The 22,907-nt window shown below is 41.5% G+C and overlaps 1 protein-coding gene across 6 annotated transcripts in view; it reads right to left on the reverse strand.

Moving 5' to 3' along the window:
- Positions 1-22,828, reverse strand: part of LGR5 (leucine rich repeat containing G protein-coupled receptor 5) — a 121,189-nt gene extending 98,361 nt beyond the window's left edge. For all 6 annotated transcript variants that reach the window (XM_024737170.1, XM_024737167.1, XM_024737171.1 and 3 more), the window contains exon 1: positions 22,603-22,828. In XM_024737170.1, coding sequence (XP_024592938.1) covers positions 22,603-22,814 — 212 coding nt within the window. In that variant the 5' untranslated portion in view covers positions 22,815-22,828. The remainder of the gene's footprint in view (positions 1-22,602) is intronic.
- Between the last annotated feature and the right edge of the window lie 79 nt (positions 22,829-22,907).

Below are 22,907 nucleotides of genomic sequence, written 5' to 3' on the forward strand. Positions count from 1 at the left end.
TATTAACTTAAATGACAACTAGAAGGAGGCCAATGTGACACCAGGGACCCCTCTCCAGTGAGTCTCGGTCCTGCAGAGTCCCTGCTGTTGTTGGAGCACAGCTGGGCATGATTTGAGCTGGTCGTGGAGACCTTGCGTGTGGGGCGATGGAACTGGAGCTTTCCAGTCTCTGGGTGTGGCTGGAGCTTTCTGAACCGGGAAGTTTAGGAAGATGAATTTGGCAGCAGTGCATGTGTGAGATGAGAGGAAGTAAGGAGAACAATTAGGAGGCTGTCCATGTGTGGGCCAGACATAGATAATAGGCGTTATTAGCCCCATTTCACAGATAAGGAAACTGAGCTTTGGACTGTGGCCAAACCCAGGCCTGGCGGATTCCAGAATGTGTGTGCATTCGGAGGCTGGAACCGTGGAGGACTTACCCCGCTGAGGGAGAGAGCAGGGGATGGCTGGCAGAGTCCACTCCAGCAGAGTGGTTGGGAAGACGGAGGGCTGAGAAAAGACCATTTGGATTTGGCAGTAGGAGGTCCGTGGTGGTGTCTAAGAGGGTGATTTCAGTTGAATGGCGGGGGTGGCAGGCTGATTTCAAAAGGAATGAAAGGGTGAGTGGGTGGTAATGAAATGGTGGCAGTGAATATAGCCTCCTCATTCAAGACTTCTGGCAGTGAGAGGAAGCAGAAAGAAGGGAAAATAATTTGAGGAAATAGCAGAACGGAGGGAGGAACCCCTCATTCCACCCATAGAAAATATTTATAGAACACGTATAGGTACCAGCCACTGTGCTAGGCCGTGGGGAACACGATGATAAATAGCCTATAGAGGGAGCAATAGAGGACGCCATCATAATAACTACCTTTAAGTGGAAATCCTATGGGGTAACATGCCAGGTTACCAAATTTAATATAGTATGGAATATAAGACCAACCTTTTCTTTTTTTTTTTTTTTAACATCTTTATTGGAGTATAATTGCTTTAGAATGGTGTGTTAGTTTCTGCTTTATAACAAAGTGAATCAGTTATACATATACATATGTCCCCGTATCTCTTCCCTCTTGCGTCTCCCTCCCTCCCCCCCTCCCTATCCCACCCCTCCAGGCGAAGACCAACCTTTTCTTTTTTTTTTTTTTTAACATCTTTATTGGAGTATAATTGCTTTAGAATGGTGTGTTAGTTTCTGCTTTATAACAAAGTGAATCAGTTATACATATACATATGTCCCCGTATCTCTTCCCTCTTGCGTCTCCCTCCCTCCCCCCCTCCCTATCCCACCCCTCCAGGCGAAGACCAACCTTTTCTTTTTTTTTTTTTTTAACATCTTTATTGGAGTATAATTGCTTTAGAATGGTGTGTTAGTTTCTGCTTTATAACAAAGTGAATCAGTTATACATATACATATGTCCCCGTATCTCTTCCCTCTTGCGTCTCCCTCCCTCCCACCCTCCCTATCCCACCCCTCCAGGCGAAGACCAACCTTTTCGATTTCAAGCTTCCAGAAGAAAAGGACGGTATTGTCTTTATCTTTGTGTCCTCCCAAAGCGCCTTGCATGGCACACTTTCAATAAATGTCTGCTCAGTACATAACCCATGGGTCCCAGGAGATAAGAGGGAAATCCAAGTTGGGGGTAGCTTTGGAAAAGAGACAGAACATGTCCCTTCTGAGACATGAGGGAGAGGGAGGTGGGGTGCAGAGGACTCGTAGGTCACCAGAAGCCTGGAGGTCTAGATAAAGCTAAACTGTGGATTCCAGCTGCAGTGCTCAGGGCCAGAAAAGCTGCATGAGTTGAGATTACAGCCCCCCAAATGAGAATTGATAAGGGGCACTTCCTGGGGCAGGTCTGTCATCATCCTGTTTTCAGCAGAGGCAACAATGGCCTCAGAAGTGGGTGGGATTGAGTTTCAAGATACAGCAGAGTTGAGAGCGCCATCCAGAAATCATTCATTCCTCTATTCTTATTTCAGAGGGTGGGAAAAGATGTGGAGAAGGAAGAAAATTAACCTTCTTTTACAGTTGGAAATGGAAGTGGAGTCTAAGGCAGCTTGGAATGAAAGCCACTATGTAAGCAAGGAGGATGACTCCTGAGAAAAGAAGCTGCTGTGGAGAAAGCCCCCAGTCTTATTTCACTTCTGCTTTTCCACGGGTCTGTGGACTTGCAATGCCTGTGCATGGATGGGGGCATTAATTTGCAAGTCAAGTATTCCAGGCTATACATAAAGTTAATCCAGGGTAATATTTGCACTAAAATGGACACTGGATGGATTCTCTCATTTAGCAGATGACACACAGATCAGAAAAGGTAAGGGGTAGCCCTCAGTCATATGATTAATCAATTGTAGGGCGAGATTACAACCCCAGGCCTTAGAGGTCTGGGCTCCTGTGGAGGGCCCAGTCATGTGGAGACCCAAGACTTTACTTGGCAGGCATCAGTCGTGATTAGAACTGTACTTTTCCAAGTTTCTCTATGCTAAATGCAGTCTCTTCTTGCGACTTCTTGGGGCCACTCAGATACTTTCTGTACTCTCTCTCTCTTCAAAGCTCTTCTCAATCCCAGTTGCTGTTGCCTCACGTCCAGCAAACCGGAAAATTTCCTTCCATGTGCTTTCCCACTCCTGTGCCTCTGCTGATGGGGCTCCCACATTCTGAAGGACATGCCCCATCCATGTGGTAAAATCCTCTCCATCCTTTAAGGGCAGGGCAAACATGACCCTCTCTGTGAAGTATTTTCAACTCCTGGTGGAATGAGTGGTTCCCTTCTCTATGTTTCCATGGGACTTTATACTGACTTCTGTAATATTTATTGATAACGAACCTTACCTTGTATTTACTACCTACCAGGCACTGTTCTAAGTGCTCTGCAAATAATAACCCTCATGAACAACCCTAGGAGAAATGTTCTGTTTCACAGATGAGGAAACTGAAGCCGCAGGCGTTGAATGATTTGCTCAAGGTCATACGTGATAGTGCCAGGATTCCAACAAAGAGCCTCTGACCCCAGAATGAGGCTCTTAACGACTCTACTGCTTTGGTTTACTTGTCTGTCGTCCTCAAGCAAATTGTAAACTCCAGCGAGCAGAGGCTGCTCCCTAATTCATCTCTGTTTCTTAGGCTTAGTCTAGAACTGCCTGACAGTAAGTGCCCAGTAAATGTTAGATGAATAGTTGAAAGAACGAATAAATGTGCACGCTTAGGTCTGACCAGTTCCCCCTTGTGAACAAAAGTTGGAAGAGTACTGCAGTACTCATACTGCGAATGAGAGAAGGACAGAGAGCAAATCTTGCCTTCTACTTCTTGGCTTCCCATTGAATCCAGGAAAAACATACAGGTTACCACCTGCATACAACACATATACGGTAACGTTCAACATGTTACCACCTCCTCTCTTCAGGTTATTATTAGGGGTGCAAATAAATGAGTTCATAATTGTGTTTCAGCAGGACTGAAAATGAATTTGTATGCCCAGTAAACTAAACGCTAGTGAAGCAGAAAGTATACTTATGAAACCAGAGGACAACGATAGAGCCCCTTGCCATACAGCTGTTTGTAATATATTCCTAGGAGAGGGTTCCTAGTAATGATAGGTCAGATCTCACAGGAGGACCCTGTTCCCTAGGAGTGAAGACCTCCCGAAGTACAAGGTACTTACTGGTCCTTGGCATCATACTTTATATGTTACAGTTGCAGAAAGCATAGAGAAGAACTCAGCCAGTGCTCAGACTTAAACAGGAAAGTCTGTCTAGAGTTGGTCTTTCCCTCTCTTTCTTCTGGCCAACTCCAACTCGTCCTCCAAGTCTCAGATTAAATGTCACTTCCTAATGGAAATCTTCCCTGACCACCAAGACCGGCAGGTTCTCTTTTCGTGCGCTCGCATTCTCCATCACAGCTATTTCGTAATCTTAATAATATTCATTTAAATAAGCCTTTTCTTAATGTCTGTTTCCTCTGCAAAGGCAGGGATTGTGTCCATCTTGGGCACTGCAGTACTCTTATCATCTAGCACAAAATAGGCAATCGATGAATATAAATTTTGTGAAAGGATGAATGGATGTGGAGAACGTGAAGCTGAACACTGTTAAGATCTCCTCCACAGCCACAGATTGGCTTCTTGGTCCTTATAGTCGGCACCTTTTCTAGACCTTATGGTACTTAGCCACAAAATGAAAACAGACTTATTTGCATTTTTAAACACTTCTATTACTAAGAACTTTTAAGAGTTAAAATGTTTGTTGACTGTAGTTGTCCAAACTAAGGGGAAGATATGAGAAAAAGTAAATCAAATGATTTTGAGTAATTTTAAAAACAAGGTAGAATAGCGCTCTTATTTTCTAGTTTCCTTTGGAATTACCGTATTCTGCAACAATAGTTTCTATATAACTTGGAAACTTGGTGAGCTCCGACCTCACGGAGAGATCCTTTTAAAAGATCTACTTATTTTATAAGACACAATGAGTCTGACATGAAATGTACACTTTGGTAACTAAGAACCCTAGCAAAGGAGATTAGTGGTCAAAAAAGCAATTAAGTTTACAGTAGGGTTACAGATACCATATCTAGTACAACAGCTTGGAAAAGGAAGTAATGCAAAGGTCATATCAACAAGAAAAAAAGGTACACTAAATAGTGGATTTTTTAAAGAAACAAAATCCTATATTTCAAAATCTTTCCTTCTCATCTAATAACTACATGTGTTTGGGTGTTTAGAAAAAAAACAGGAGAGGAGGATGTGGCATTCGTGAAGTTGGTAACTGGCACAAAAACCGGTGAACCAGCCTGTGAAATTTAAGCATCTGGGGAGTCAGGTTCCTGATTAGCCTTTTCAGTTTGATCTCAGATCTCACTCTAGTATATCTAAGATTGTAGAATCCCAAGCTGGCTGTGCCTGTGTGCTTTAGAGGAGTTGTGCTTTAGGATTCAAAAAAACACATCCAACTACTCCAACCACTTAAACAACTTAAATGCAGAGCTTTTGGAAAAACCAACAGTGTTTTTAGGACGAGGCAATAATCATACCTTTTCACATGAACGTAAAGGTCTCCCCACAAAAGGACAGGGCTATATGACAGATACCAATTATAAATCACCCTTTGTAATTCTATTTAGTTACATAGCATTGTAGGTCCCAGGATTTATAATGGCTGTGCAGCCCAGGAAACTGTCTTTAGCTGGAGCTCCTCTTCTGTGTCAGTATTCTATTTTGAACTAACAATGCTCTCAGATGAGCCGAAAAAGATGTATTTAGCTCCCACCATTACAATTTCTGATCCTCTTTACTTTAGTTCTTTTGAAATAACATGAAAGCTTTGGCTTGCTAATTACTTTTATCCAGCCCATAGAAAAATTAGTTTATCTTCCTGATCAAAGCAAATTAGGCAGATCATGGCTGATTAGAATGCAACAGTAAAATCGCCATACTTTCTCTCCCATCCCCTTTCTCTCAGAAATAAGGCCTGTGTCAAATATGTAGGTATTTCCCACGGCCAGGCCGGACTCTGTTTCCAACAGGGACTGCGGCTTGGACAATGGTTCTTACACACACACTAAAGTTCTTTAGTTCAGTCATTGTGTTCGAAAAGAACTAGTCACCCCTTAGCTAGCATTTGATGAAACATCTAGATTTACATATTTCCTTAATTGCATTTTTGAATGTGAGTGAGATTTATCTGACCAGAGTTAAATGCCTTCTTTATTCCCCTACTCAAGGCAAAATTCAACTCCATGCTCTTAAAAAAAGTGAGGTGGGGCTCTGTGTGTAGGGAATCTTACTCAATTCTGATCTGAATGAATTTTAGGGTTTCAATAAAGTGGGATGAGGGAGTTATATTACCAAAGACAGGAAAGATAGACCTTTACCTCTCAAAGTGGAAATGTCAACTTCTAAAGCTTTGGCTTACTCAGCTCTTTCCAAAAGCCTATTTTGACTTTAATACTGAATGTGATTCCTTGCTGCCAAATTCCTCCAATCAGTAGCTAAAGGGCTCCCAAATTACTGTCCTTCATAATTTCTCACTAAAATTTCTGTGACCGTAAAAACTTGAAAGTTAGGTTTTATTTTCTTTGTTTATTTACTATAAATTAACAGTAAATCTTGTATTTAGCTCCATTTAAACCTCCCTCTGCAGCTGCCCATTTGAAAATTAAAATGGTTGCCTTCTTTCACTTCAGTGGGCACAATACAAAACGTCCATTGAGCTTTCTCTTTATTGCAGCTGCCAATGCCCAGCCGACTTTTAGCAAACCAACCAAGCGGAATCACAATGCAGCTGCAACATTTTATGGTATTTCTGTTGGTTCTCTTTTGAGACTGAAGGTGTTAATTAGGAATCAAAGAACACAACCCTGCCAGCTTTCTTTCACAAACCATACCCTGGTCACTGCAGTTTTCAGAAGAAAATAAATCTAATAAAGGGATAAAAATGTTGTTTGTCACACCAGTAAAGTGTACTTAAGACCCTTTGATCAAAAGCTTTTTATGTAGTCTTGTCAGATGGGCTGGAAATATTGTATTTTTCCCTTTTCTCTCTCTTCTTCATGCAGACTTCTCTGAATTTTGAATTTAATTTAAGACTGTCTGGAAGAAAAAAGGGTTAGCATGGTCATATGGGGGATTCTTTCTAGGTGTTAACTGGTCTCAGAGAGTAGGATCATTTTGCTTCTTAGAAAATTATTCATATTCAACAGTCCATCATGTTACAGCTTCCCACAACACTGGGCCTCCTATTAGCGTGTTTACAATATTCAGACTATAGGTTCTCATGCTTACACTTTACATATGCCTCTGCCAATACCATATTTAGTGTAATGATTACTTATTAGGTGAATCTCAGTGTTTTAGAGGATCCATTTTTTACATCACAAAATTGAGTATTTTCATAAGCATATAAACCACATATTTATACATATACACACACATGCAAACATATAATGTTAATTTATCAAATAGTTTGTCATTTTGTATAGTTTCTTTAATGCATCTTGAGTATCATGCATTCAAATGTAACAGCGTGAAGTCATTACCTTTAATCTTCAGTCAAAGTTAAAAGCCTAAAGTAAGTTTATGAAGTTAGCACTGCTGGGAATTAGTCAAGCCTGCTAGCTTTCTCAGCACGAGGTTTTGCTGCTAGATGCACAAATCATGCCAAAATCCATTAATCCTGCTTGAGAGAGGCAGAAAGAAGGTCTGCTTGTTGATTTAATGTTAATGAAATGAATGGGCTCCAGAGGCTACCTACAGAGGCCCTCTAAACTGTAAAACAAATAAAGTCATTTTAAGTAACGCTCACTGCAGGAGGGTAAACAATGCTCCCAGAATTGCTGCACAAAATGGGTTTCACTGTGGGTGTGTGGAAACCTCCCATTTTCTACAATCCTGCCACACCTGCCCTAGGCCAATACCCACACACGTCAAGCTGATGGATTCATAGAATGATCGATTTAGGAGCTATCTCGGAGCATGTGCTCACTTCTCTTACTTTACAGATGTGAAATTCAGGCAGGGAGGCTCTGCATCCTATGGAGAGTCTACGGCTGATATCAGTGGGGTAGCTAGACCTAGTTCAGGGGTTCTCAAAACTTGACTGCACATTGCATTTGCCTTGGGGAGTGAAAAATCATTCTGATGCCTAGCTTCTTCCCCCAGAGGTTCTGATTTAGTTGGTTTGGTGTGTGATCTGGTCCTGGAGATGGTTCACATTAGGTCTCAAATGGAGCTGAGATGCTGACAAGCTTGAGAACCGTGGATCTAGACTTCTAATCAAGAGCACTGCTCCTTTGCATGTTTTGGTGTTCTTTGGTTTTGCTGCACCACGATAGTAATGATTTCCCAGCTCTTAGCAGTGTGCCAGTTGCCTTGTAGATAGAGTAGATACATGTATTTCGGGATTTTGAGGTTGTTTCCGAAAGGAGTTTCCATTGTGTAAATGCAGAGATGTGCCCGTGTGTGTGTGTGTGTGTAGATCTTTGAAGGACTGAACTCCATCCTTTGGGTGAGCCAACCCCACAGCAGAGACAGTAGCCAGGGTCTGTGCCACACTTGACAGCTTGTCCTCTAGCCTCACTCTTCTTTTGATCCTTCAGTTCACCTCACCTTTGAGTCTCTCTTGACACTTTTGAAATCCCTTCCTTATATGTCACAGTCTCCTCGGGAGAGTCACTTTCCTCTTACTCTCCTTCCACCTAAAGAACTTTGCTTTGCCTGAGAGACAGACCCTTCTGACTCTTCATTTGAAGTTGTTCAACTTTTGCTGCCTTCGATCCCCCTTGGTTTAGTGATTATTTAGACTGCTTTCTAAAGCCAGGCTGATAGATCCCATTTCTCCAATCTGTGCTGCTGGATAACACATAATGTCTGTCTGAAAGTTTCTTTTAATTCTGGCTTTAGGGCTTCAAAATAGATCAGCTTCCTACTTTAGTAATTCAGTAGGCACTTGAGAATTCCAGAATCATCTTTTCACATTTAGTAAGAGAGAAAAGTGTTCCTATGGGGGAGATTTCCCTTGTCCTTTGCAGACCTGCTCTCTTGATTTTGTTGGTCATGGGTAAAGCGGCTTGCTTCTTCTGCAGAGGGGTGCTGAGAATCTGTAGAGATGGTGACATGGGCTTATCCAGCAGAGTTAAAAGACTGTCCAGTCCAATAACCACCCATGCATCTCCCCTCTCTGCTGGGGGTCCACCGGACCTAATTCCAGAGGCCTCGTGCTTAAATATAAGCAGAGTGGTACTCTGACCTCCTATTTAACTTTGAATCCTGCCCCCACTCCCAGATTCAAGTCACTGGTATCTATGATTCCCCAGGAAATAATTTTAGCCTCGTTGTCATCACTGACTGCAAACATCCTTCCTGTAATTGCATAGAACTGCTTATTTACTGAAAACAGCTACTGAAATTCCTCATGAAAGTTCAACTCTTTTGAATGTATTTTCAGATAGACATAAGCCTATTCCTTAAATCAGTTTTTTTCCTTAGAGTATAATTATTTTTTCAGTTGTTAATATAAAAAAAGAAACACATTTTTTTTTTTTTTTTTTTTTTTTTTTTTTTTTTTGCGGTACGTGGGCCTCTCACTGTTGTGGCCCCTCCCGTTGCGGAGCACAGGCTCCAGACACGCAGGCTCAGCGGCCATGGCTCACGGGCCCAGCCGCTCCGCGGCACGTGGGATCTTCCCGGACCGGGGCACAAACCCGTGTCCCCTGCATCAGCAGGCAGACTCAACCACTGCACCACCAGGAAAGCCCCACATTTTTATTTTGTTGAAATTTTGTTTTTTTTCCCTGAGTGCATCTTTGGCTCTGAGGAAAGGTTGGGTCCCCTATCTCCCTCTTAGTCCCCCTAAATCCATCATTTCTCGCCTGCTGCTATAGCAAGTCAACTGCTGGGACGGAAGCTTCTAAGAGCCCAAGAAATTACCAAACTGAATTTACCCCACATACTCAGGAAAAATCGTGGGGATGGGTAAGATGAAAAATGAGAGGATAAAAACAATTCAAGCCCAGGACCACAAATTGTGGGCCATTCATGAAATCGTGTCTGAGGAGTGTACTCCTTACATTGGGCCACCAGCCCACAATCTGTGACAAAGCCTTCACTCAGTGTCAGCCACCCTGGAGATTTCTGCAGTGTCTACCCAACGCTATACACACACGTGAAAATGTGGAACTTCATTCAATACACAGAATCTTTTATCTGTTTGCTACTGAGGACCAGAGATGAAGGCTAATTTTTTTTTTACTTGAACAGGTGCTGGGTGATGCCCTACTCACTTCAAACTTCCCCTTCTTCCTTCCCCTACTCTTGTACCTAGTAGGCATCTTGTTCTCCTCTCATTTTTAACATTAAAATATCTTGTTTAATGAAAATTGCATTTACACTTGTAAAACTTTAGGGCAATTGATTTAACTATTTTGGGGGGATAACAACAAGAGGCAACACTGTGTATTTGAAAAACATGGGTTTAGTGTTGTAACAACTGTAACACCATGGCCGACAAAACCAATAACATTTAACATTTCATGCATGCTCCACATATGAGGTACTATGCAAAGTTCTTTACATACATATATCTTACCAATCTTCACAACAATCCAGTGAGGTAAATGTCATTATTATTGCCATTTTACTGATGAGAAAACTGAGATGCGGAATAACCTGCTAAGGTTATTCAAGACAGGGCTGTGAGCTTTGTCAAAAGATGTTCTCATTTCTGAAGTAGGGGTACTCATAACTATTTTATGAGACTCAAATGAGAAATTAGGGGCAAAACCGTTAAAAAGCACTTTTTGATTTTTTTTTTTTTTTCTGTTTTGGGAGTTTACAAACAATGCAGTCTGCCAAGTTCAGAGGGAAGGGCCTCTTGGTCACCACATTATAAGATTATACCGGAGATTCAATCAGCTTATCTCACTCTCTGTTATACATTTGGTGGCACCTTGTATCTTAGGCGTGGATGATGTGCAAGCCTTACGTAGAGTTTAGGGGAACAGAGAGTGTCCCCTAGAGAGGGAAAATGGTGTTGACTGTCCCTTAAGTGTGCCCCGGCCATAACGGCTCTTGAAGTTGCCCAGGCACAGGCATGCAGGGGCAAAGGGTGTTTGAAGATGTAGGTGTTAAAGTTATTCAGGTAGACTATTGCCTATAGAGCACAAGATGACTGCTAGTGAAAAGGTGGTTTGTCATTCACAGTTGCCAAGAGCAGGGGGGCACATCAGCCATGCAGGACCACATGGTGGGTAGAAGAAGGAGAGGGAAGAAAGCAGGGGCAGGAGCCTTTACTGTGGTTTCCGTGGGAAGGAATGGGTGGGACAAGCAGACTTAGAATTGGCTAGTTTGAATAATGTCATCAGGCTCAGGGTGTAGGTGTTGCCCCAGTTATCTGGTACCTGGCCCTGGGGTGATTAGGGCAGGAAATATTGACCTAGTGTGTAAGAGTCCTGCAAGAGCCTGATAAAGAAGGAGGTTGGGGGTGTGGGCTTTGGGTCGCTTGGTTTGCACATGAAAGGCGCACTTGCAGGGGGAGTCGCTGCTATCTCCAGGGATAGCCCTGGGCGAGGCAGTCCCTCCTGAGTAAGCAAGGCCCCAAGATAGCAAAGCATCATAAAGTACAGAAAATGAAAACCATGATTGGTACCTAGGGATTCTGTGTTCTAATCCAGTGAGACTCCTTTCTTCTTTGGTCCAGGAAAATCTACAATTCAAGGGGAATATAGAGTCCAGTAGTGAAAACAGACAAGCAGATCAAGTATGGTGATCACAGGTGGTGAGTGCTGGGACAGTCTGCGCTCAGGACGATATGGGAGCATCAGACAGGTTTCAAAAATGGTGGGTCACAGAAAGCTTTCTGGAGGAGAACTGAACTGAGTATGGAAAGACTCATAGAAGTTGGAAAGATGAAAAAGAAGAAAGGCATTCCAAGCAGAGACCAACACATGTGAACACCTGGGGAGGCCTGAGACATGGAAACTGCAGGATGTGGTTTGATATGGCTGGAGAGGAGACAACGTGGCGGGTTGGAGAGGGGGGATTGGCAACAGGGTTTGCGAGTGAGGGATGAGGCAAGACAAGTTGATTTTGTGGGTTAAACTAAGGAGTTAAACTCTACCGTGAAAGCCACAGGAAACCACTGAAGGATTGAATGTCTGGGAGACGTGAGCAGAATTTCATCTTGGACAAACTCGTGGGGTGGCAGGGAGTGTGTGTGTCTTGGGGGTCTATGCAAACCAAGATAGGAGACTGCCACAGTTATCCAGGCAAAAAGGGAGTAGAGCCAGAATTAATGCAATTTCAGTGCTAGGGGAGAAAGGGAACAGATACAAGAGACAAGAAGGCTACCTGAATTTGGTCAAATTAAAGTCCCAAGTGAAGTTTAAGTTACAGTAAAGACATGTTTAAAGACTATGAACTGAAATTTGGGAAGTTAATTATTTATTCCTCAAACGAAATCTGATTGCTTCTTTCTGCCTTACAGATTTTTTAGGTGATACAGAGACACTTTATCTGTATCTACAGTGGGCCAAAATCTTATCAGGTTGAGATTCAGGCACATACCTAGATATGAACATATAATATGCATAAGCAACAGGATACTTGGTAACATCTAGAAAAGTAACTGGGAGTTTTAGAATTCACTTGAGTATCTGGCATTGGAGCAAAAAGGTGGAAAGAAGGAGCATTCAACCGGGGATTTTGGGAGACTTGGGTTCCAATTCCATCCTTGTCAGTTATGTGATTTTTGGGTATGTTGTTTACCTCTTATAAGCATGAATTTCATCATCTGTGAAAATGAAGGTGTTAGATTACGTCATCTTCAAGGTCTTTTCTATTCTAAAGCCTATGGGTAGACATAACTTTTGACTCATCAAAAACCTCTGCAACCCATCTAAGTGATTTTAATTCCACTTATTTGCACAATTAGGGTAATGCTCTAGCAATCATGATTAAATTTCAGTTTTGCACTGTGTAACGTGACCTTAGGTATACAGCTTAGTCATTCTGGTAATTTGTGGATAAAAGATTATCCTTTTAGTTCTTTACAGTAGAGCTTACTCTAAATGTAGTTAGCTATTAGTGCGAGCTCTGAATTGGTTTTACTGTAATTAACATAAATCTACCAAAATTAGCCTTTCTCTTCCCATTACACAATTAACTATGTTCTGAGGAGTTTCTACAGCTAAGGCAAAGGGGGCTTCAAATTACTCTGTAATAGTCATTCAGGACCAGACCATATCCACCTAACACTGCTCAGGATTACAAGACCCTGGGGCAGTGGACTTTATGCTCAAGCCATCAGCTGTAAGTTGGAAGGTGGATCCTTGCTCTCAGTTAATCATGCTGCTAAAACTTCTGAGATCTTCAAATGAGATAGGCTTACACCCTGGGAGAATCTGGTTTAACTAGGATTTCCTTTTGCTAGCCGAGCTTGAAGACTCAATGAAAAAAGATCTTGAACTTCCTCCTGTACTCCGCTGCACTGAGCCCCGGAAAATAACAGCTGCTGGGGGATTGGGGCTTCAGTGAGTTCAGGTCTCCCACCACAGGGATGGTGGCTTCCTCAAGTTAAAATCAAAGACCCCGATTTCAGTGCGTTTAAGAGTTGATAACTTTCTTTAGTTAGACTAAACTAAACTTTAGAAAGACTCTTCTTTCTAAACTTCCCTTCGTCTTGTAGATTGAAGCCCTGGGGGGTAGAGTGTCTGAGATAAGGAAAATGCATCCTTCCAGTCCTCCTCTGATACTCTCTGGAAGAGAGGGATGGAGAAGGATAAGGACAGACTCAGGAGAAATGTACCAACCGGGGCTGAACGCCTAGCGGAGGTCTCACTGTCTCTCTGTTCTGCCTGTGCTATTTCTTGGGTGGCAGATTTCCACACACCCTTTCCATCTCTCTTGCCACATTTTTCTAGGCTTTACTCTATTGGGCAGACAACACTACTAATTATAGAGTACATCTATGGCTAAATGCAAGCAGGTCTGCTAAGGGTCCCTTCAGGACAAGAAGTATGAAGAGAAAATAAAGAGGAGGATTTCTTATTTCAGTCTTTACTAGAAGACTCCTAACTCATTCTGTAGATCCATTCAACAAACATTGTGAAATAAATGTTTATTGTGAACATCTTAATATATACACATAATAGATGATTAAGGAAAGTAGCTCCTTCCATGGAAATTTTTATAATCAAATAATCTTCACCGTATATGTATACAAAAAGTGAAAGGTTATTTTTGTGCTGATAGATTTAAAGACCAATTGATTATGTAACAGAGTTCCTTCAAATAAGTGCCTCACAAAAAAATTTATAACCTAAAAACTTCAAGCGCCATGTGGTATTTTGTGTGTCGAACCAATAAACTCATTAAAATAACATTGGGTAAACCCAAACACAACACAATGAAAGTTCTAACACAGCCCACATTAACCAACCAACTTTAAAATAATATCTTTGTTACGTGCTAAGGTTAAAAATTCAGCAAATTCTTTATATTTTTTCCACTTGAGATCATGTGTGGTTTTCTACTTTCCCGAGAAGTACACTTTTGTGGCTTTTTTGATCAAAGGAAGGTTATTTTTGCAAAGAGACACCTTTTGTAGAGGTCCCTGTTCTACTTAATTAAGGTTTCAAGAAAAAAAGGAGCACAAGAGTGTTTACTAGTTTTTTTAGCAAAACATAAAAATTCTTAGATTCTCTTCTTAGTGTGGACTTTGGAAAGGAAGGCGTGCATGTAAGGTTCGTCATCACTGTGTGTGTGTGTGTGTGTGTGTGTGTGTGTGTGAGAGAGAGAGAGAGAGAGACAGACAGACAGACAGAGACAGAGAGAGAGCGGCAGAAAAGGAGGTGGAAGGAGGAAATAAAGGAATTTGGCTGCCAAATTGAGTAACAGTTTGAAACACTTGGCTTCCAGTTGTGAAAGATGAGCAACAATGGGGAAAAGTTTGGGCTAACAAGGGACCACTTGAGGAAAGCTTAATCTCAGCTGGCAGGCTGACGAGGAAGGTCAGCTAGGTGCACGCGTTCCCAGCTGGAGTTGGGCTCCCATTGCCAGAACAATTGTCTTCTGCATTGCAGCTTCTGAAGCTAACTGAAGGTACCTTCACAGCCAGTTCCTCGGTGTCTCCCCTTAAAAGGGCTGGCTCTCCACTGCCATGCCATGTCAATGTTATGTATCATTTCCACCGAGCAAGTAGCACAAAGGAAACTGTTTCTTATTGGTGTGTTGCTGTGTGTGTGTTAGTGTGTGCATGAGAGATGGCTTTCTTTCCCCTTGACCATCACAGTCTTCGTTAGGAGATGAAATCAAACTCCTTCTGAAGCCAAGAAGGGCAAAATGAACATGGAAAAAATGTGCATATGTTAAAAATGAGACACTTGAAAGTTAGAGATTGCTGAATAACTTTTTTACATATATATTCCTTTTCATATTCTTTTCCGTTATGGTTTATTACAAGATACTGAATATAATTCCCTGTGCTATACAGGAGGACCTTGTTTATCTGTTTTATATATAGCGTTGAATAGTTTGTATCTGCTATAATTTTAAATGATTAATGTTCACAGAAAACTACAGTTGAGTGTACTGTTGTAAGAGCTTTTAGAGATTATATCCCAATGTAACCTAAATTTTCTAAACATCAGTTCTTCCTTGAGGAGGTGTTCTTTACATTGAATATGCTTTATAATTAATTGGTCAGCTATTGATTTTTCATGTTGACTTTGTAATACAATAAATGATTAACACATAGGTTTACAGCAGCAAATGAACTGAAGGACTGAAGAAACTAAATGGATAGTTCAGGAAAAGTTCTTCTTTGTTTGAAGGAAGGGACTTTTCTCTGACTTATCCAGATTTCTTATTTACACAGAAGTCTGTATCACTGGCTTAATTGTTAAACTGTGCAGAGCTTACAGAGTGATCAATAAGTAGATAAAACTTTGAAATAATTCTCCATTCTCAATCAAATAAATGATGTGTCACTTCATCTTATCTCATCAGTTTTAAAGGTAAATACAAACTTAAATAAAATTGGCCTATTAAGAAAGTTCATGTCTCTCTGAATTGACAAATAGTTCCAAAGAATTCAGCTACTTTATTTGACACATAGATCTGGTCATAGAAAAAAAAAGAAGTTTCATTTTTAACTTGGAAGTTATTAGTCAGCTGACCACTCTTTATAATACTTGGGCACTACCACAATTTATCTTCGACTTGGAGACAAGAGAAATAGTTTTTGTGGCAGCAAGAAAATGGATATATGAAAAAGTATCTACTAAACTTAAAAGATTGGCCCTAAGCTATATAATATTATTCTCATTTTACTGAAAACTAAAAACTGCATTTCCCAGGATTCCTTGAAGAAATATTTGTGGTATTAGAGCTTCATAAACTGTGTTCCTAAGAAGAAGTATTTCAGCACCAATTACAATTACTATGAGGCATAGCTAAACATTAGAAGGTTGGTTTTCTTGTGTTTCTGGTAAACTGGCCCTGAAGATAATTTCAAAGAGGCCCCCCAAACATTTTGAGCAATGGAAATAACCTTGCAATAAGCTAACGGGCCTCCCAAGATAGGGATGATAATAGTACCTGTGTCAAAAGGTTGTTGTGGGATGTGGGATTGAGTAAAGTAGCAGCATAATGCCTGGCACTCAGGAAGAACAGTATAAACGTCAGCTGTTATAATTAGTGTCATTACAATAATAAAGTAATATAGACATGTAAATTCTGGTGTGTTTGTTAAACAAGTCACAGCATCATTTAAGCAAAATACAATTTAAATGTATTTCCAATGGGGCTGAGCCATAATTGTGGGATACCAGTAGCCTTGTGTTGTTCTCTTACTTGCAGACAAGTAGTTCTCATCTGTCTTTCTCTGGGCTCTTTTAGCCACTGGGATTTCAGCAGCTGGTTCAGCCAATTCTATTCAATTCAACATTACAAGTATTTACTGAACATCTCTTCTGTGCCAGGCACTGGTGTGGGCACTTGGGAAATAAAGTAGAAAATTTCCTAGCCTGGCGGAGCTCACAGTCTAGTGAGGAAGATAAACCCTGAAGGAAAGACAGCCCATCATTACCTCCCGGAGAATTATTCCATCTGATTTTAAGGAAGATGGTTTCATGGACAATGGTTGGTTCTTTTGCATACTTTTAAAGTAAATTCCAGCTTTTCCAATCCCAGATTTAAACATTGAGAATGAGGGTATGAGGAAGTACTCCTGCTTACGAAGCATTTTAAAAATAGTTAACCCAATGTGTGGTTAATGGATGTTAACTAGACTTATTGTGGCTATCATTTTCGATACAAATATTGTATCTTTATGTGTACACCTGACACTAATGTTATACATCAATTATATCTCAATTAAAATTAAGGATTTTTTAATTAAAAAAAGGAAAAAAAAGTTAACCTACTAATTTGAACACCCTGTTAACAGTCTTTTAGCATTACTACTAGATAACATTATTCCATATTGTGAAATCAAATGATCAACATTCTTCTACCTACCACTTTCAAATAAGGCATTTCCACTGGGCTCAATCAGTGTAAAAAAGAAAAAATTAACTTGAAGAGGTGGGAGAAAATGCCAGAGATTTCAAGAATGAGCCTGTTTCCTACCATGTCACCTATGGAGAACCAAATTAATTTTGAATTATGAAAATTTTTATAAAAAATTCCACCACACAGCCTATGCAATGTCTCCTTTTCCCAGAGCTAAGGAGTTCCATGGGTGAAACTGAGCATGTAGTTGGCGTCCATAATGACTGAATAAAACTGTATATCGAAGCTGACAGATCTGGGAATAAAATAGTTGTAGTAGGTTGGAACTCATGGGTAGTTTAACAAATGAAATCCTAAGGTACATCAAAAATAGCAATAGGGGGCTTCCCTGGTGGCGCAGTGGTTGAGAGTCCACCTGCCGATGCAGGGGACACGGGTTCGTGCCCCGGTCCGGGAAGATCCCACATGCCGTGGAGCGGCAGGGCCTGTGAGCCATGGCTGCTGAGCCTGCGCATCCAGAGCCTGTGCTCCGCAATGGGAGAGGCCACAACAGCGAGAGGCCCGCATACCACAAAAAAAAAAAAAAAAATAGCAATAGGACTAAATTACCAGCTTGGTAAGTAATATATCAGTGGTGGCTCTAACGCCAGTCTGATTCATTTTTCTACTACAAAATGAGACTGTATAAAGGAAAACACTGCACCAGGAGTGAGGAGGTTGAATCTCATAGGAAGGAATTTGCCTTCTCATGAAGAATTCAATTTACCAGAAATATCCACTTGTGGGTGTTTACAAGGAAATGTGCCATTTAGCATTATTCTAAATTTATATAAATAACTGAACAAAACCAAAAGAATTACTTCACAAAATTGCTCAGTGCAGCACTCACTACTGTTTTTCATTTCTATATTATGGCATATGATTTGGCTTAATTGGAAACATACTTAAATTTATAGCTAAAATGACTTAAATGTATACATTCAATAGAAGAAATATATAAAATGCTTTATTAAGGTAAGTAGATATTAGGTATCAGTTGTAAAACTATAAATATTCCGCAATGTCTCTAATTTTATGATAGTTAATTGTTTACTTGGTTATTATGTCTATGCTTTTGACAGTTACATGTTTTGGAAATTAAAAACAAACAGTTCAGTTAAAAACTTTGAGAAATTATAGACTAGTTTTGTGTTTCTGAACTTTTTAAAGCACATCCAAGTGGGAATGGTTTCATTATTAAAGTATAATTTTATTTAATTATGAAGGTTATTTTTTTATTCCAATCTTCTAACTCATTTGTGACTGCCACCTTTCGTTGCAGATCAGAACTCTGCCTTTACTTCGAAGAAAATGTGTAACGGGAAAAAAGATCGAAGATCTGATTGAGGATCATGCTTACTGTATGTAAAAATTCATTATTGTCACAAAAACTCTGCCATGCACATGTTGAACATATTCAGTAAAATATTTATTCTAAATCTACACCACAAAATTGTTTGAATCAGAGCCACTACTTAAAAAAGAAATCACTCAGACTAACTCAGTCACTTAGTTTCAATAATTGCCCCCATAACAAAAACACTACTAAGAAAACCCGGGCATCCTGAAGAAAAAGAAAGAACTTCATTAAAATGCAGAAAAGTCACTGATATTATTATATTTTTAACGAATTTTGCACGTAGGTTGTAGAGCAAACTATGAATTTTGCAACTGACCTAAACTGTTGTAACAATTAAGGCTTTTGTAACCATCTCTAAAGTACAAAATTTTCCTTCATTTAAAATAGTTTTCTTTGCTTGAAGAGAAGTAGAAATATATTAAATAATTTTCAAGGAAGAGTCTGAAAAGTTTCTTTAATTTTGAAACCGTACCTTAAGTGCTTAGAACACATGTATGACACCAGGGCACCCTTAATTAGTTATAATTGAGATTTTTGATTGGTTTTTTAAATTAAAACTAGTTTTACCAGTTATGTGTAAAATTAAATTTTGTTACAAAGTTACATATGGAAAAGTAACCAAACTACACACACACACAAAATCTTTCTCTTGGTTCCTTTAGTTTATGTGACATAAATTTGCCTGTGGATGAAATGTTCATGTCTTTAAGCAATAGCAGGGAAAAACTCAGTTTTCGTTTAAAAATAAAATGGCTGTTCTAGATCAATAAAGAAAAGTATATTTACTATAGTAAGATATTCATTAGGATTTAGTTTTCTATTTGGATGCCACACTAACTGGATGAAAGATACATCAAAGTAGTATAGAGAGCTTACTTTTAAGACCTTATTAGCAAAAATGTCCACATTTGATGCATTAAAATATCTTACCAATAGTAAGATTAGATGCTAGCACTACTTTCTTTCTGACAGATCACTACTGCTAGGTTGAGATGCACTAAACGTTGGAAATAATTATTGTCTGCTTTTATGTCTTAACCTTGGTGTGTTCCTTGTTTTCTGCTGAGTGAGCTTTATTAGCTCCTGTTGTAAAATCAGAGCCCAAAATCACTGGAAGAGAGACACACACAGAGAGAGAGAGAGAGAGAGAGAGAAAGATTAAGATTGAAAATTTCCAGTGTTTATACCACGCATGTTCAGTGGTCCAATTACAGATCCACTGGAGAATACAGTTCAGTAAGAAAAGAGAGTTAATGTTTGGACTGGCTTAAGACTTAGCTTTTCTGGGGAAGAAAGATTCTAAAGCTGTACATAGACAGCTCTAACCTTCTACGAAGAGACTGAAGAAACTTTCTTTACCTACGAGTTGGACTAGCCTGTTATCAGATTGTGGCAAATCTATTTGCCAAACATGTACAGCTGGAAGTTGCCACCATCAGTCTGAAGAAAATGAAATGCTTGTTCTTTCCTGGGGAGAGGAGGAAGATTAAGAGATAACATTTTCACTCAAAGAAATGGTGGTAACTTATTACAAACAATAAAAGATAGTAGTCTGGTCTTTCACCCACATCAGTCTTTGCACACTGCAACTTTCTCACCAAAGCTTAATTACCACTGGGCCCCAGTGGAGCGGGGCTGTAACTTCGTGTTCCCATTTAAGAGCAAAATGAAGTTATCTCTTAAAATAATACAACCAGTAAAGCACATGCTTATTTATTTGAATATGAGTAAATAAAGATTTCTCTTTCAGGTTGTGAGTGCACAAGTGAAGGAGAAATGGTCACTTAATGCTAGGTGTAACCAAAAGAGGGCGCCATCTACCCTTAATGTCGGCACAGAGTTCCTGAGGTTGTCAAAACAAACCCCCCAACCTCAAACCCTTCAACCCACCAAGGCAGGGCATCCGATGACCTCTGGCATTTTGTACTCTATAAGGAGACCAATTCTGAAATTGCCCATCACGAAGAACATCAGTTTGGTTATTTACTTCAGGACTGATTTCTACACTTAGCACTCATATTCCCTGAAATGTTAACCATTAGATGCAAGTATTTGACATTTCACTGTGACACTTTCCACAGACACTCTGAGTTTAATATTTTATAGGACAATGAGAACATTTCCCCTTAGGCCAGGATACAGGCTGTCATCAAATAGCACGGGAAAAAGCTGACAATTAACTTCCTAATGCTATCTTAACTCCAAGGGGTTATCCATAACGATAGATAGGGAACAGTGGCAGTCAGAGCTCCCCAGCACATGGAGGATGCAGTTAACTGCATTTGAGGTATGTGGGAAATGATTTGAAGCAGTATTTTACTTACACCAACTTTTAGTAACAGAAGCCTAACAAATGAGTGAGAGAAAAAAAGTCATGACATTTATTTTCTGTATCCTTAAACAAGTTTTCTAACAAGTGTATTATTTAAATAGGTAAATGTTTGGGGGGAATGCACAACTCCCTTGTGTATGGCCAGTTTCTTCAGGGTGATAGGGAAGAATAGTTCTAGGCTCTTAAGTGCAACTGCCAACCGCTCTCAGAAATTCACGATACAGGAGAATATGTGATTCTTGAAACACTGAGTTTAGCAGTTAAACCCAGAGGCTGGAGATGAATAGTACAGACAATTTCATAGTACAGATAGTCGTTTAGGAGGAGGAAATGTGAATTCTTAGAGAATGATCACTTAGGCGAGCAGATTTCCATAGCTGTAAAAATATCACTACACCATGCAATTAAGTGCCACCGAAGGGAAACCTGGTGGGGAAATAGAGTAATTTTTATAAACTTTTCAGATAGGGAAAGCAGCCAAAATAGTTTTATGGTAGGTGAGGAAGGGACTGCCGTCTACTAACACTAAAATCTAGCAGGATAATCCCTCCCTTTCAAGGCAAAATCAAAGCAAGTAAAAAAGAATGTTTTTTTTTCCTTCCTCACTCTGTCTCTAGAAAAAGAATTACTATCTAGTGTAAAGCGTTGTGCAAGCCTCTTCATGTTTCTTCCCTCCAGAAAACAACTAAACAGAGGAAAGACCGAGTTCACAAACATCCCAACTCACTCCTGCCAAGGTACATCAGAGAAGCCGAAACTGGGATTGCCAGGGTTTGGGGTGGGCTCACCGCAGTGCCTCGAGTTCAAACCTAAACGTGTAACCTTGTGGCCACGAGTGCCCCTTTTCCCGAGTGGTCCCGACCCCTAGTCTCTCTGCGTGAAGGAAGCGAGCCCCAAATTCTCCACGGGGCGATGGAGAGTTGTCGCCTTGGTTCCCAAGAATCGGGTTCCTCCTGGGTCACCACATCCACCCGACCACCTGTTACCCTCCGGGCCTGGATTTTCCAGAGACCAGATTATGAAATGAGCCGCTGCCTCGTCTCCGTAGTTGGGGTTTGGAGTCTGTGGTGGGGGGATGACGGGCTGGGAGGATCCCCGAGGGATGATAGAGAGCTTCAGGTCTCCACTTGGGTGTCTGCGCCGCTGTTTACCCGCCCCGCCGCCTTCAGCCCACTTCCCTTTCCTCCCCCGGAGGAGGAGATGGTTAAAGATTACACCGTGGCCGCGGGCACTTCAAAGGGCGGCTCGGGCAGCCAAAGGTAAAGATAACGTTCTGGCAGCTCTTATCGGGTTTGTGGTTGCCACATTATAACCACTTCATTTAAAAAAAGGGGGGGGGGCGGTGGGAGAGAAAGAAAAAGAAAGAAAAGAAAAAAGAAAAGAAAAAGGTTACATCACGCGACTGTGCAAGAGATGCAGAGTAAATTCCTTTGGAGCTGGACGAGTTGGAGTTCTCCTCTGTGGAAATTTTTACGGCCCATCTCTTCGTGGAACGCGACAGGACAAGGAGGGGAGGTTGGGGCAGGGACCAACTGGGAAGCCTGCCCTTGGGTTCCAGGCTCAGGGGCACAAATGCCCACACTGCAGGCAAATGCCTCCAGTCGGAGGAATTCGCGCGGCGACCTGCCTAGAGGTGGACCGCAAAGCTGCAGCGCACTAGCGCTTTCCCGGGTTGCACTTGAAGACGCTTCTCTGCGGGCCCAGAAAGTGCGGGCGTGCTACCCCGAGACACGTGCATTTCCCAGGGGTCCAAACACGCCTGGCCAAGACGCCCTTTGCAAACTCGCCCGCCCCCTCCAGAGCAGGCGGGAGCCGAGGAGCCCCCAGCCTGGCCTAGGGCCCGCCTCCTTTCCTCCCTCTGTCCCCTTTCCGGAGCGGAGTGGAGGCGCACTTACAGGTAGGATGTGAAGACACTGAGGTTGGAGGGCAGCTCCGAAAGCCCCAGGTCGGAGCAGTCCACCCTGAGCAGCATCCTGCCGTCCGGCTCGCACTGACAGTGCGCGGGGCACCCCCGCAGCAGCGCGCCCGGCCTCGGCGAGCCGCCCCCGGCCGCCAGCTGGAGCAGGACGGGCAAGGCCAGGAGCAAGCCGACCGAGGAGGTGTCCATGGTGCCCGGGCAGGGGGCCGCGAGCGGGGCGCGGCGGGAGGGCAGCGTCGGGCTTGCGGCGGACGGTGGCGCGTCAGGCGCAGCTCGGCGGGC

Source organism: Neophocaena asiaeorientalis, unplaced genomic scaffold (genome assembly GCF_003031525.2).
Source record: "Neophocaena asiaeorientalis asiaeorientalis breed wild unplaced genomic scaffold, Neophocaena_asiaeorientalis_V1.1 scaffold134, whole genome shotgun sequence".
NCBI lineage: Eukaryota > Metazoa > Chordata > Mammalia > Artiodactyla > Phocoenidae > Neophocaena > Neophocaena asiaeorientalis.